The following is a 16,786-nucleotide window of genomic DNA, read 5'->3' as shown; positions in this document are numbered from 1 at the left end:
GCGTCAGTCTGGGTGCTTAAATCTGTCAACACCATTTTGCCATGTTGAGTGATTGATTTATTTGATGGGATGGTAGATTATTCTGAGTACATGGCTGGACCATGATGAGTGATCTGAGCAGCTCAGGCCTGGGGGTGGGTGGGTGACAGACAGGATTACAGTGAAAAGAGGAGCACACTGTCTCACACTGATGCCCCCCCTCCTCCAGTCTTTCTCTCTCCCTCCTCCAGTCTTTCTCTTTCCCTCCTCCAGTCTTTCTCTCTCTCTCCTCTGTCTCGTATTCACTCTCGTTTTCTCTCACTATCGGTCTGTCCTCTCTCTTTCTATGTCTCTTTCTCACACTTACACACATGCCTTCTTACTCTCCCTCAGTCTCTCACTTGCCCTTGAAAAATGACACTTATGGAAGCCATTTATTGATGGAGAGCGGCATTGTCCTGTATTGGTCACTGGACTATGGACTGTATGCTAGGAGAGCTCCCTCTCCTACCATATCAAAAAACACTCTACACTGATAGCCAACAAGACTAAAGAGATAAAGAACACTGACCTGGTGGATGCGTGTACAGAGACACACACACACACTTATCCAATGGCTCCGTTATCCTCCATTGAAAGTATATTAACAGTCCCTTTTCATTAGTTTGTTGCGCGGTATTCTTTTAGAAAATAAATTGGTTCCAGCATCAATCATTCAAATGTTGTATAACAAGGACTGGATGTTTTATTTGAGTGCTCAGTTTAATTTAGACTGGTTTATTTGGATGCAGCAGAGCAGTTTGGGTTCAGAGAGAGTTCACTGAGAGACTCAGCTCTGTGTTCCTCCATGTCCCATGGGTACAACACTCAGGACGCCACCTGTCAGATAAAGACTACAGGCACTATTTAGTCTAACTCAATCTAACTCAATTTAACTCAAACTACAGGTTTCATGAACAAAATAAATAATTATTTGTGTGCTGCATGTTTACATGTTCGCTCACACCTACTGTATGTACTTAATAAAATTATGTTTACATTGAGACAAAATGAACACTGAGTGTACAAAACAGTAATATTGAGTTGCACCCCCACAATTCTGCCCTCAGAACAGCCTCAATTTGTCGAGGCATGGACTCTACAAGGTGTCGAAAGCATTCCTCAGGGATGCTGGCCCAGGTTGACTCCAATGCTTCCCACAGTTGTGTCAAGTTGGCTGGATGTCCTTTGGGTGGTGGACCATTCTTGATACACACAGGAAGCTGTTGAGCGTGAAAAACCCAGCAGCGTTGCAGTTATTGCTACAAACTGCTGTGCCTGGCACCTACTACCATACCCCATTCAAAGGCACTTAAATATTTTGTCTTGCCCATTCACCCTCTGAATGGCACACATACACAATCCATGTCTTAATTGTCTCAAGGCTTAGAAATCCTTCTTTAACCTGTCTCCTCCCCTTCACCTACACTCATTGAAGTTGATTTAACAGGTATCATAACTTTCACCTGCATTCACCTGGTCAATCTATGTAATGGTGTTCATAATGTTGTGTACACAGTGTAGATTCTTCCCTATGAGAACCCATAATACCAACCCACAATGAGTGTAATGTATTCTTTAATGAGTAAGACGTAGCCCACTGAGTATTAAGACTGATGAGGGCCAGTCTCAGACTATTCAAAAGCACCAGAGAGACTTTGATTACTGGGCTGAATAAACAACTTCAGTTTGGGGTTGGACCCAAATATGGTGATTTAATACTTATGGTCTACCAGTCCGTAAGTCAAAAGTCATTGAAGCGTTCCTTTGGCAGTGGTTTGGTTCATGCCTCTCTCTCATCCCGTGATCTGGCAAGTCACAGTGGCTGCTAGCGTCCTGTTTCTGACCTATTTTAGGATACTGTTCCACTCTACCCATTGATGATCGTGATGATGATGGATTGGATTTACAGTAAATACATAGCTAGCACTTTTCCAAGTGCTCAAAGTGCTTTACATTGTATAGGGGAAACACCTTATCCACCACCAATGGAAGAGGAGTTCAACCTCTTGGCACCCCCTCATCATCACACTGGAGCTGTTCTGTTTGATTCAGCTCTATCACCTACAGGTCCAATTCTGGTTGTTGTGTTTGTGTTCCCATCTTCAGCTGTTCCATTAGTCACTAATAGTGGATGTTCCATATTCTTAGCTGTTCCACTCCCTCCCTGCCGTTCTATTAGCTGATGTTCACAATGGCGAGATGCTGCTCCCCTCCTTCCTCCACTGATTACACACATTTGTACATTTTAGTCATTTAGCAGACGCTCTTATCCAGAGCGACATACAGTTAGCGAGTGCATACATTTTTCACACACCTTCTGTCTCTATTGTCACTTGGCTGCAATCTCTCCTCTTCAGGCCCAGCTTCTGCACACACACACACACACACACACACACACACACACACACACACACACACACACACACACACACACACACACACACACAGTGACTTAAGGTCACAAAGGTAGCAGCAGGGCGGACGTGGCGTCCGTGGCTGCCACAGCGTCAGAGTTCTGCTAAGTGCTTCCATTCAGACGTGATTATTACCGTAAAGAGGGATTGGGCAGGTCTGCTTTGTCAGCTGTTGACAGAACAGAAAAAGGGGCCATTTCAGACCAAAGCAAACAAAGGGGAGAGGAGTGAGGAAGGGGACACACATTCAAGCAGTTAAAATGTGTGTGTTCATGGCTCTTATCAGTATGAAGCAGCTAGCTTTCTCGCCTCTTCAACAGTCCACCCATCTAGCTGTTTGTGTATTCTCCTATTTTCTGCATCTCTTTTGTAATTCCTCTATCTGAAGAAAACATTTGACATTTTAGTAATGTAGCAGACGCTCTAATCCAGAGTGACTTACAATTTGTGCATTCATAGCTGGGTGAGTCAACCACATTATCACAATCGTAGCAAGTACATTTCCCCTCAATAAAGTAGTTCAGCAAAGTCAGTGCCAGTAGGATAAAACAAATATATACACAAAAGTTTGGACACACCTACTCATTCAAGGGTTGTTCTTTATTTTTATTTTTATGTTTACATTGTAGAATAATAGCGAAGACATCAAAACTATGAAATAACACATATGGAATCATGTAGTAACAAAAACATTGTTAAACAAATCAAAATATATTTTATATTTGAGATTCTTCAAAAGTAGCCACCCTTTGCCTTGATGACAGCTTTAAACACTCTTGGCATTCTCTCAACCAGCTTCATGAGGTAGTCACCTGGAATGCATTTCAATTAACAGGTGTGCCTTCTTAAAAGTTAATTTGTGGAATTTCTTTCCTTCTTAATGCGTTTGAGCCAATCAGTTGTGTTGTGACAAGGTAGGGGTGGTATACAAAAGATAGCCCTATTTGGTAAAAGACCAAGTCCATATTATGGCAAGAACAGCTCAAATAAGCAAACAGAAACGACAGTCCATCATTACTTTAAGACATGAATGTCAGTCAATACGGAACATTTCAAGAACTTTGAAAGTTTCTTCAAGTGCAGTCGCAAAAACCATCAAGCGTTATGATGAAACTGGCTCTCATGAGGACCGACACAGGAAAGGAAGACCCAGAGTTACCTCTGCTCAGAAATTTCAGCCCAAATGCTGGTGACACTGTCAGTGATTTATTTAGAATTCAAGGCACACTTAATCAGAATGGCTACAACAGCATTCTGCAGCGATATGCCATCCCATCTGGTTTGCGCTTAGTGGGACCATCATTTGTTTTTCAACAGGACAATGACCCAACACACCTCCAGGCTTTGTAAGTGCTATTTGACCAAGAAGGAGAGTGATGGAGTGCTGCATCAGATGACCTGGCCTCCACAATCACCCAACCTCAACCCAATTGAGATGGTTTGGGATGAGTTGGACCGCAGAGTGAAGGAAAAGCAGCCAACAAGTGCTCAGCATATGTGGGAACTCCTTCGAGACTGTTGGAAAAGCATTCCTCATAAAGCTGGTTGAGAGAATGCCAAGAGTGTGCAAAGCTGTCATCAAGGCAAAGGGTGGCTACTTTGAAGAATATAAAATATATTTTGATTTGTTTGTCACGTTGTATACTGATAGAAGACAGGCGCAGGAATACGTAATATATATTTTTATTACTCTACCCAACATTAGGTATGTCATGGAAAACGACGGGGACGAAGCCTAAAACAAACACGTCTATATATACCACAGGGATGTAACCCAAACAAAAGAGCTAAGTGTAAACCTCTAAACAATACACGGGACGAGACCCGTAATAACAAGAGCACAATACATGGTACTCACGAGACCAACGGACATGGGACAATGGGGAACAGAGGGCACATATATACACATACTAATCAGGGAGAATGGGAACCAGGTGTGCGTAATGAGACAAGACAGTCCGGGTTTGGTGGTAATGAACCAGATCAGTGACGCCTAGAAGACCGGTGACGTAGACCTCCGGAGCTGGTGAATGGAATGAGCAGCAGTACCGGGGGGATCCGTGACATTCTTTAACACTTTTTTGGTTACTACATGATTCCATATGTGTTATTTCAAAGTGTTGATGTCTTCACTATTATTCTACAATGTAGAAAATAGTAAAAATGAAGAAAAACCCTGGAAGGAGTAGGTGTGTCCAAACCGTTGTGTGTGTGTGTGTGTGTGTGGGGTGGGGGTGGATTCATTTTAGGTACTCTTTGAAGAGGTAGGGTTTTAGACATTTTCGAAAGATGGGCAGGGACTCTGCTGTCCTAGCTTCAGGGGGAAGCTGGTTCCACCATAGGGGTGCCTGGACAGAGAAGAGCTTGGACTGGGATGAGCGAGAGCTGACCCCCTGTAGGGGTTGGATGGGCCAAGAGACCAGAGGTGGCAGAATGAAGCGCTTGTGTTGGGGTGTAGGGTTTGAGCATAACCTGAAGGTAAGGAGGGGCAGTTCCCCTTGCTGCTCCATAGGCAAGCACCAGGGTCTTGTAGTGGATGCAAACTTTGACTGGAAGCCAGTGGAGTGTGCGGAGGAGCGGGGTGACATGGGAGAACTTGGGAAGGTAGAACACCAGGTGGGCTGCGACGTTCTGGATGAATTGGAGGGGTTTGATGGCACAAGCAAGGGAGCCCAGCCAACAGAGAGTTGCAGTAGTCTAGACGGGAGATGACAAGAGCCTGGATTAGGACCTGCGCCGCTTCCTGTGTGAGTAAGGGTCTTACTCTACAGATGTTGTAGAGCATGAACCTGCAGGAGTGAGTCACTGCGTTGCAGAGAATGACATAGTGTTGTCCAGGGTCACGCCAAGGTTCTTTAGACAGTTCCCACATCGTTGTCCCCCTATCATCCTCACAGGTCAAGTTGTTCTATCTCTGTATTACTCTATATTAGCTAATCCCTGTGTGAAAAGGCTGCTTTATAATGAAGGCTGACTGGTTGGCTTAATGGCTCTTTAAAGCCTGCTGCTGAATCACAAAGCAGAGGCCTTGAATGATGTGGGAATCTCTGCCAGATACAGGGATATGCTCTCTGACCGGTATTAAAAGTAAAACTCATGCTGTTACCCTGGTAACATTTGCATTACGCAACGAACAGGAGATGACAGTTTTCTGATGTTGACTTTGTGCTCCTTAGATGAATTCACTGAGATATGTGTTGGTGGTGGGGAAAAGTGTTGCTTTGCTTGTAGGCTGTGCTGATAGTGTTGACAAGTCACAGCATCGTAGGGATCTGGTGTCTTGTGATGTCTTTTGGATTTGAGATATGTGTGTTTTGTGCCCACAATTCTTTGTATACAGAGGTGTATTCTGACCACAGGCTTGTCTAGAAGTGAGATTGAATGCTTTCCCAGACCACGGCAGATTGGTTTTTAAAAAGTGGATGCCAATTACTCAACCCAAAACAAGTTTTCTCAGGTGTGACCAGCATGAAAGACCAAGTAGAGGAATGGAATAGTTCAGAGGCTCTCCTCTCCTCAGGATTACACAAGTCAGACTGCTTTGTTCTGGCTATTCCTCCCGTCGCACTAATCCAGACCTCACGTCCTGTCACCCTCTAATCATCTGTCTGTGTGGCTCTGCACCACCAGGCATGATGGGAAAATAGAGATCATGATCATCAATCATCCAATGAATTACATTAATGTTGTTTTCACATACCTTTTATCTGTCTAACTGGATTAGCAACCTGTTTTCTTTCTTTCTTTCTTTTCCCCACATCTCTGTCTGTTGTTTCTGGCATATTCTAACCTCTGCCACTGTAACTGAATCCTCATCATTTCTCAAATCCCTGCTCTGGGCCAGGTGAATGATGAGTGATGATCGCCCCAGTACAGTTAAAACCTGTTGGCTCAACCATTACTGCCTGCGTACTGCACAATGAACCAATCAGACTTCTTCTTCTTGAAGAGTGTTTGTTGTTGTATTTATTATTCACATCCTTGATGTTTAATGGCCCTCCCTCTCTCACTGTGTCTCTCTTTCTCCTCCCCTCTCTTTCCCTCCCTCCCTCCCTCCCCACAGGAAACAGTAGAATATGCCTTCCTGATCATCTTTACAATAGAGACCTTTCTGAAGATCATAGCGTATGGTTTAGTCATGCACCAGAACTCCTACGTAAGGAACGGATGGAATATGCTGGATTTTGTCATTGTCATAGTAGGGTGAGTACCACTACTGTTTAATGAATGGCTCTCCCAAGACAGAGTCATACACACACACACACACGGCACACATATGGATAAGTATGTCAGTTCCTCCTGATGCCCAAGGTACATCATTACAGCCCAGTCTGGACTGCCGAATGTGCCCTCAAGAGAAAAAGAAAATCCTTAAGGGTTGCAAAAAGGCCACAAAAAGGTTATTGAACCCACTTCTTATAAAAAAAGACTTACAGATGCCGTGTCTTAATCTGATCATTCTTTGTGTATTCAAGGTTTAAAAAGGCTTCTAAAGTGAGTAATTTCCACTTTAAAATGTCAGACTTGATTTGCCCTAAAGAAAAATGTCAATTTATTATAATCCACATAACAATTCGCATTTCCTGTTGCTGCAGGATTATTTTCCTGCTATGTGAAACTGGCTCAAATTAAGATACAGTATCTGTAAAGGAAATAAATAAAAAATAATTAGTGTAGTCTACTACTCTTAGCCATAATGCTGTGTCCTATGTCACCTCTGGACTGGGGGGGTATTCTTCTAATTTTTCCTCTCATTTTGGTGCCTTTCTGTAATGCTAGCTCATAGAATTTGTTATACCTTTATTTAACTAGGCAAGTCAGTTAAGAACAAATTCTTATTTACAATGACGGCCTACACCGGCCAAACCTGGACGATGCTGGGCCAATTGTGCGCCGCCCTATGGGACTCCCAATCACGGCCGGTTGTGATACAGCCTGGAATCGAACCAGGGGGTCTGTAGTGACGTCTCAAGCACTGAGATGCAGTGCCTTAGACCGCTGCGCCACTTGGGAGCGATATTTTGATATACTCAATATTGACAGAAATAAATATTTATATTGAGGAGTTTGTTTGCCACACAAACTGGGCGACAGACAGACACTCATACAGTGCAGTGTGTTAATCAGGGGAAACCCAAAACAGACATTTCATAGCGGTAGGCGCCATGTTGTTTTTACATGTGTTTTTATTCAATTCAAACAAACTTTACACACACACACACACACACACACACCACACGCTACAGTATGGCCCAGAAAAGACCACTAAGATAAATCAGAGCTCTGTCACCAGAGACCTCAGAAAGCCTTATGACTCAGGGCTGTATTTTTAAATGATGTCATCTGTATCTCTGTGTGTGATCTCAGTGATCTCTCTCTCCCCCTCCCTCTTTCCTCCCTCTCTCTCCCTCTTCCTCCCTCTCTCCCTCACTCCACAGGTTGTTCAGTGTAGTTCTGGAGGTGATAACCAAAGAGGGCGATGTCGGGGGCCAGGGGGGTAAACCGGGAGGCTTCGACGTCAAGGCCCTCCGAGCGTTCCGGGTGCTCCGCCCCCTCCGCCTTGTCTCAGGAGTACCCAGTGAGTCGCCATGGCACCAGAACATTCAATAAATATAGACTCTAGAGATCCATCAGTATGTAGTAATCTCTCATAATGTTTCTGGTTCTAGTTCAAGCTCAAGTTTTATTGATACCCATATAGAAGTCTATACAGGCTGAAATCTAGGTATGGACATAACATATACAAATACTGAATGGATTCCTCATAATATACTCAATGGATATATTAAATGGATGTCCTCATAGCTTTACACTGTCCCTGCTTCCATCCTGCGTGTCTGTCTGTCTGACCATTCTCTCTCCATTTCTCTAGGTTTACAGGTAGTGTTGAACTCCATCATTAAAGCCATGGTTCCTCTGCTCCACATCGCTCTGCTCGTCCTCTTCGTCATCATCATCTACGCCATCATCGGCCTCGAACTCTTCATCGGCAAGATGCACGCCACCTGCTACCTGGTGGGCACCGGTAAGGGCCTGCGTCTGCGTCTCGGTCCGTTACTTGAAGTTAAACTTTTTCCAGCTTTTGATGCATGGCCCTCTGTAGCTCAGTTGGTAGAGCATGGCGTTTGCAATGCCAGGGTTGTGGGTTCGATCCCCACGGGGGGCCAGTATGAAAAAAGTATGAAAATGTATGCACTCACTAACTGTAAGTCGCTCTGGATAAGAGCATCTGCTAAATGACTCAAATGTAAAATGTCAGTTCCGCATAAAAAGACAGGCTTAGATTGCCTGCTGCTGTGTGTCTCTGTAGTACGTCCATGTATGACCCCCATTAAAAAACACTAGGCTCAATCCATTATCTGTCTGTACAAACCCTAAGACTCCAGTCACTCACAAATTGGAATCAGCTTTGTTTCAATATTTAAACGATCTCTGCTGACTAGTACTTATTCTAGTACTTTCCCCTGAATATCAATGAATATACAATAAATATCACTTACAGTCAATCAGAGCGATCTGTATGAAACATGAAAGCTAGATGACGTTGTACCATTACTCCTGTATTTTTCATCTACAATAAGGTGGTCTTATAGTGGGGAGCTCTCTCTCTTTGTTGGCTTGTTTGTTTGCATCCCTGTGGTCCTTGAGAAGCAGCAGTGCAATGCATGGCAGCCAGGTCAGCGCAGAGTAGACCCAGATCTCTGCTTGCTGTAATCCGGTCCTCTATGCTGATGTTTGCCCTCAAGAAAAGCACTTAGCTAGGGCTCAGGCCACATCTCATTATCATGCTATAGGAAGAGATTATTGATGTAGGGAGATGTAAGCCATGTCAGTTGAGTTGGATGAGTGGAACTGCAGGCGGTGAATGTATGTGTGATTATGAATGGAATTTACATGCAACATCAGCAGGGAGTTAGGGACTGTGGTGTGTGATGGCGGAGGTGCGTGTGTGTGTGTGTGTGTGTGTGTGTGTGTGTGTGTGTGTGTGTGTGTGTGTGTGTGTGAGCGATAGAGAGACTCGGATGAGCTAGTGTGCTATGATCATTATGTGTAAACATGTACACTATACATACAGAATGTGTATCTGGAAACCAGATTATGTAAGCAAAACTGCATAAAGCCACACTTTTCTGTACGTCCGAGTGCCCTTTTTCACTGGATGTATTTGATATTCTCATATGACAAACGCACTCTGATATCATGCATCTGATGCCATGCATCATTGTTTACTAAGTTATTGTCCGGCATTACATGCTGTGCATTACTGTTGTACATGTTTAGTAACTTACTTTGTTCGTGTTTCTAACTACTTTCCTCCCTTTCTCTCCATCTCTCTATATGCACTGAAGGTATTCTGGCAGAGGAGGAGCCTGTTCCGTGTGCGGTGTCAGGCCATGGGCACCAGTGCATGATGAATGGGACTGTGTGTAGAGAGGGATGGCACGGCCCCAATGGTGGCATCACCAACTTTGACAACTTCCTGTTTGCCATGCTCACTGTTTTCCAGTGTATCACCATGGAGGGCTGGACTGATGTTCTGTACTGGGTGAGGCTGCTTTATGAACGACACCCAGCTAGCAACTAGCAAGCTATCTCTACTCACAGTAACACAGAGGTTTCAACAGGGTTAGCTTAGCTTCATCGCTAACACTGGATGAGCTCCACTAAAATCTCATTTGTAGAACCTTTATAAAATGTCAGAAATAATGTACACAAACATACTCCCCCTCCCCTCTACGAACTCCCACCTATCTCTCCCTCTCTCCTTAACCTGTGTCTGAACCCTACCTCTCTGTCCAATCTCTCCCTCCCTTTCTCTTTCTCTGCTTTTCTCCCTCTCTTCTTAACTTGTCCCTCACCCCTGCGTCTCTACTCCATCACTCCCTCCTTTTCTCTCTCTGCCGAATGACTCTCCCTCCCTCTCTATCGGTACTGTCCTCTCTTCTTCTCGTTCATGTATCAGTTACCATGGCGATGTCATGCTAATGAAGCCATGAATGGGGTGAAGGTGACATTGGGAGTGGAGGAGAGATGCAGCCACTCGACAGACATGAAAGGGATTGAGTGAGAACTGAACACAGAGGAGGAATGGGGAGATGAGATTGGCAGTTATCCACCTCCTTTTCAAAGGTTTTTAAATCACGGAAGCAAGCGAAATACGGAAACTATTATCATAATTCATATGTGCGCCACTAGAAACCCAGTCAATAGCATATTTCTGCATTAATTTTGTTAACGAAATCAACAACTGCAATAATACTACCAATACAAGTTTGCAAGCTAAGACTGGGATGGATCCCCAAAGTATAAGGTGGGAGTATTCCCAAAATCTATTTATGAGAGGAGACGGAAAAACAGTACCCGACCCAGCGGGTCTCACCACTGGCTGGGATACTGATATGAAACCCTCTGTGGCCGTCCATAAAGTGAGCCAAAATATGCACATATATCATTGATTCTCTTGCGGTTGATGGTCAGGCTATGGAAAATCTTAAAAGCTCAGAAGCCTACCAGTATGTAAAGAGCAATAAAGTTGGGACCGTTCTGGCGAAGTCCGTCGGAGACGAAGATAAGTGGATCTTACTCAAAGCCAATGTCGACCCGAGCCAGACTGAGGAGCCAACCCCACCAAGCATGGGTGGTATCTAGCATGGAGGGAGAAGTACTGACTGCTGGTTTCACCTGCATCGCGGTTTAGGGGAAATCCTGTTGCCACGCCACCGCGATATGTGGAAGGTGAGATTAATACGACACTAGCTAGTTAGCTATCACTATCTATTTCCCCCTTGTTCCTGTAAATTGGGATGCAGGACACACTTTTCACTTGTTTACTTCCCAAATGCATCTGAACTACACCTACGGGAAGTCTTGTGGGACCATCCGCACATTTCTTCTGCCTCCTGAGGTTGAAGAGGTGCTGTTGCGCCTTCTTCACCACAATGTCTGTGTGGGTAGACCATTTCAGATTGTCAGTGATGTGTACTCCGAGGAACTTGAAGCTTTTCACCTTCTCCACTGCGGTCCCATCGATGTGGATAGGGCCGTGCTCCCTCTGCTGTTTCCTGAAGTCCACGATCAGCTCCTTCATTTTGTTGACATTGAGGGAGAGGTTATTTTCCTGGCACCACTCCGCCAGGGCCCTCACCTCCTCCCGGTTGGCTGTCTCGTCATTGTTGGAAATCAGGCCTACTACTGTTGTGTCGTCTGCAAACTTGATGATTTGAGTTGGAGGTGTGCTTGGCCACGTAGTCATGGGTGAACAGGGAGTACAGGAGGGGGCTGAGCACGCACCCTTGTGGGGTCCCTGTGTTGAGGATCAGCGAAGTGAGGTGTTGTTTCCTACCTTCACCACCTGGGGGCGGCCTGTCAGGAAGTCCAGGACCCAGTTGCACAGGGCGGGGTTCAGACCCAGGGCTCCGAGCTTAATGATGAACTTGGAGGGTACCATGGTGTTGAAGGCTGCGCTATAGTCAATGAACAGCATTCTTACATAGGTATTCCTCTTGTCCAGATGGGATAGGGCAGTGTGCAGTGCGATGGCGATTGCATCGTCTGTGGATCTATTGGGGCATTATGCAAATTGGAGTGGGTCTAGGGTGTCAGGTAAGGTAGAGGTGATATGATCCTTAACCAGCCTCTCAAAGCAATTCATGAGGACAGAAGTGAGTGCTACGGGGTGATAGTAATTTAGTTCAGTTACCTTTGCTTTCTTGGGTATAGGAACGATGGTGGACAGCTTGAAACAAGTGGGGACAGCAGACTGGGATAGGGAGAGTTGGAGAGGGTTTATCTAATGTTCCTGTGTTCGATTTTAGCTCATCTCGCTCTGGCTAACATTAGTTGTTGATCTTGTTGTTGTTCATGTGCATAACTGAGGGAGAGAGAGCCTACCTTTTCATGGTTGTTTTATCAATAGGACTGTAAAGTTCCCAAATGTAAGAGGACTCCCGTGGTGTTTACATATCTGCAGAAATCCATTCAGGTGTATTTTGTGGCTTTTGGCGAATGCGTTCTAATGATCTAAAGTCGTGCTGTTGCACCTGCCTGTAAACACACAGTCCAGTTCAAAGTGAATGATGGCAGGCCCATGTTGCTCTGATTGGCTATAACTCACCAGTATGTGTAGACTCCGGTCCTGGACAAGACAGATGTTTTTATTCGGTTTTATTTACTGCAGTGTCTATTAATTGTCGAAATGCATGGCCGCTCTACTCTAAATTGCTTTAGAATTTTCAAAAATGCCTTAGTATATGTAATTCGCAAACATCCTAAGAATTTATGAAAACGTGAAAATAAATATATCTAAGTGGTCGCTTGTCAGATTTTTTTTTGTAAGTGTTGAATTCATCCTGGGGGTGTATATGAACAGATTTTTTTATAAGATTTCATGTTGCTTAAATGCTGTCAGTTCCACTTTAAATGCAACAATGTTTCACACACTAGCTATTTTCAAAGAGATGGCTAAAAACAGCAAGCGCGCTGCAATAAACAAACACAGTTCCACTCACCAGATGATGATCATTTGAAACGTACATTCTTGTTGAAAGTTATTCTTGAAAAGGGAGAAGCTAACAAATTAGCAACAACATCCTCTTTGATAACACCTGCTGAAACCGCTGCAAACTAGCCGGCAACAAAAGCTAGCTAGCTAGACTGTGGGAAAACTACTGCTCGCTATTGCACAATGACCTGTTGGCCTTCAAGAAGGCATAAGTTTCCAGACGTTTTTGTAAAAACGGTCCCACTCATTAAGTCAAAATGTGATTGGTTAATTCCACTGTCACTCCAAAATGTTCCCTAATACAGTTGAATGGCAGATGCCTTTATCTAGCTTCTGATGGCCTAGCCAATGGCTGACTTAGCTAGCTAGATTTATCTCCCCAGAGACCAGCAATGAAGAATTCTGATAGGATTTTTAAAAAATCTCTTCAGTGTTAACCCTTTCCCTTCTAACAAAAACTGAAGAGATTAAATCAGAACATCATTGAAAATAATAATATAATTATAATTATAATTATAATAATAATAATATTATTATAATATTCTCTGAAGGTGTAGAAGGCCCATTGTTCCACACTGTGTTTGGGTTAGTAATAATTTGGAGTGTGGCTCTATTTTTCCTCAGCATGCATTTTTTCACTATTCTGAATGTCTAAAGAATCCATATATTCTGAAATATGAACACAGAAATACTGGACATTTTGAAATCTTATTATGGTGGTGATTTGACAAAATTACAATCATGGTATTGAATTGCATTTTTCTGGTCTCGGTCTTGACTCTGTCTCGGAACCCTTGTCCCTCTCCTGGTCTCGGTCTTGACTCGGTCTCACCCCCCTCCGGTCTTGGTCTTGAATCGGTCTCGCTTTAGGTGGTCTCGAGCACAACAATGCTGTGCGCACCACCACCAATTCCGCAAAATTAATCCACGAACACTTGTATCCCTCCTTCCGGGGAAACATGGCACCCAAACATGGAAAGGAGAATGAGATCCATGGCACCGGGTTTGTGCAGGCTCAGGGGTTTGAGGTGGTTCACAAAGGTCTGGTGGTGTGCCCAGAGGAGCCATGGCTGGCAGCCAGTTCAGACGGCATTGTAGACGACAGAGCTGCTGGAAATAAAGTGTCCAGTGACCAACTCACTTGTCCAATCCCTACAGGAGAGAAGAGAAGATGTCGTTGTGAGATAGGAGGGGGGGATTTGTGATGCAGTCCAATGGGCCAAGGTGGTAGTACTTACAAGTTTAGTTGTGGATGTACTGCACCAAAACCAGTTTGTCATGTGGACCCCATCAGAACAGATAATACTTGACATACCGTTTGACAACAAATTCACACAGCAGCAAGTAGAATGACTCTGAATGTTCTACTTTGGACATACGCTGCCTTCTTTGGTAGATTAGTTTTCTCAGGGCAGACTGCAGCTATGCCAGAAATATCTGGACATTCTCAAGAGCTAGATGCCATAGATGTGTGATGGGGTAAAATGACACAATCTGCTTTGAAAGTTGTTAATTCACGGAAATCTCCTTCCATTGTTTGATTTAATTTCTCTCTTCAATCCGCCCTGATAAAACACCACAGTATTTTATCATGTTTATGCCATAATATAATATGTGTGTTCTGCATCAAAAGCCTGCACCCTCACTAGTCTTGGAGAGAGAGAGTCACTTCAAAGAGAGATGCCAGGGTTCAACTGTAGTTACCGGTAGAATCGTTTCCATCGACAAACCTAATAGATACGTTCGTTTTCTATGGCAGACTGTAATCTGTACTTCTAATAGGGGCTAAATGATGATTGATATACAGGGACTTATGGATTGTCCTCTAAACTGTGACTGTCAATGTTGTTGTTGTTTCAGATGAATGATGCCATGGGTTCTGAGCTGCCCTGGGTCTACTTCGTCAGTCTGGTCATCTTCGGCTCCTTCTTTGTTCTCAACCTGGTTCTGGGAGTGTTAAGCGGGTAAGATATCTGAGAGTTGCTAACACATGCACATATGCACACACACGTAGGCATGCATGCACAGCCACACGCCTGCACATACAGTTGAAGTTGGACGTTTAAATACACTTAGGTTGGAGTCATTAAAACTCGTTTTTCAACCACTCCACAAATTTCTTGTTAACAAACTATAGTTTAGGCAAGTTGGTTAGGACATCTACTTTGTGCATGACACAAGTAATTTTTCCAACAATTGTTTACAGACAGATTATTTCACTTAATTCACTGTATCACAATTCCAGTGGATCAGAAGTTTACATACACTAAGTTGACTGTGCCTTTAAACAGCTTGGAAAATATCAGAAAATGATGTCATGGCTTTAGAAGCTTCTGATAGGCTAATTGACATCATTTGAGTCAATTGGAGGTGTACCGGTGGATGTATTTCAAGGCCTACCTTCAAACTCAGTACCTCTTTGCTTAACATCATGGGAAAATCAAAAGAAATCAGCCAAGACCTCAGAAAAAAAGAAAGAAATTGTAGACCTCCACAAGTCTGGTTCATCCTTGGGAGCAATTTCCAAACGCCTGAAGGTACCACGTTCATCTGTACAAACAATAGTACGCAAGTATAAACACCATAGGACCACGCAGCCGTCATACCGCTCAGAAAGAAGACGCGTTCTGTCTCCTAGAGATGAACATACTTTGGTGTGAAAAGTGCAAATCAATCCCACAACAACAGCAAAGGACCTTGTGAAGATGCTGGAGGAAACAGGTACAAAAGTATCTATATCCACAGTAAAACGAGTCCTATATCGACATAACCTGAAAGGCTGCTCAGCAAGGAAGAAGCCACTGCTCCAAAACCGCCATAAAAAAGACAAATGACCCCAAGCATACTTCCAAAGTTGTGGCAAAATGGCTTAAGGACAACAAAGTAAAGGTATTGGAGTGGCCATCACAAAGCCCTGACCTCAATCCTATAGAACATGTGTGGGCAGAACTGAAAAAGCTTGTGCGAGCAAGGAGGCCTACAAACCTGACTCAGTTACACCAGCTCTGTCAGGAGGAATGGGCCAAAATTCACCTAACTTATTGTGTGAAGCTTGTGGAAGGCTACCCGAAACGTTTGACCCAAGTTAAACAATTTAAAGGCAATGCTCCCAAATACTAATTGAGTGTATGTAAACTTCTGACCCACTGGGAATGTGATGAAAGAAATAAAAGCTGAAATAAATCATTCTCTCTACTATTATTCTGACATTTAACATTCTTAAAATAAAGTGGTGATCCTAACTGACCTAAGACAGGGATTTTTTACTAGGATTAAATGTCAGGAAATGTGAAAAACTGAGTTTAAATGTATTTGGCTAAGGTGTATGTAAACTTCCGACTTCAACTGTATGTACACACCCACACACACTGAGGAAAAATATGTCTAAGTGTGTGTGTGTCCGTCCACAGAGAGTTCTCCAAGGAGAGAGAGAAGGCCAAGGCTCGTGGAGACTTCCAGAAGCTGAGAGAGAAGCAGCAGCTGGAGGAGGATCTGAAGGGCTACCTGGACTGGATCACTCAGGCCGAGGACATCGACCCTGAGAATGATGAGGAGGGGGACGAGGAGGGGGGCAAACGCAACCGTGAGTCCTCCTACCTCACCACCCCCTTCACATCACATTCCCCCCTCTTCTCCTCTACCCTGTTAGGAGCACCTGTGGTTCAGAGACAGGGACAGAGTTCTAGGTTTTAAACACACATGGCTCTGACAATGGGATTTCCTCTTACGTAAAAGTGAGGTGAGGAACACAGTGCTAATCTTCCCTATTCAAGGTGGAGCCCAGAAAGAGAAGAGTTTAGCTTTAAATGGTTGGATGTTGTGAATGTGTCTCTATACGACAAAATGAATG

The 16,786-nt window shown here is 43.9% G+C and overlaps 1 protein-coding gene across 1 annotated transcript in view; it reads left to right on the top strand.

Annotated features, from left to right (window-relative positions):
- LOC121538133 (voltage-dependent L-type calcium channel subunit alpha-1D-like) overlaps positions 1-16,786 on the top strand; it is an 80,546-nt gene that overhangs the window by 25,195 nt on the left and 38,565 nt on the right. Inside the window, exons 4-9 of the mRNA XM_041845924.2 lie at positions 6,499-6,638; positions 7,874-8,013; positions 8,308-8,460; positions 9,785-9,981; positions 14,797-14,900; positions 16,347-16,519. Coding sequence (XP_041701858.2) covers positions 6,499-6,638; positions 7,874-8,013; positions 8,308-8,460; positions 9,785-9,981; positions 14,797-14,900; positions 16,347-16,519 — 907 coding nt within the window. The remainder of the gene's footprint in view (positions 1-6,498; positions 6,639-7,873; positions 8,014-8,307; positions 8,461-9,784; positions 9,982-14,796; positions 14,901-16,346; positions 16,520-16,786) is intronic.

Source organism: Coregonus clupeaformis, chromosome 24, assembly GCF_020615455.1.
Source record: "Coregonus clupeaformis isolate EN_2021a chromosome 24, ASM2061545v1, whole genome shotgun sequence".
NCBI lineage: Eukaryota > Metazoa > Chordata > Actinopteri > Salmoniformes > Salmonidae > Coregonus > Coregonus clupeaformis.
Note: the sequence above shows the minus strand (reverse complement) of the source record. Positions and strands in the feature narration are given on the sequence as shown.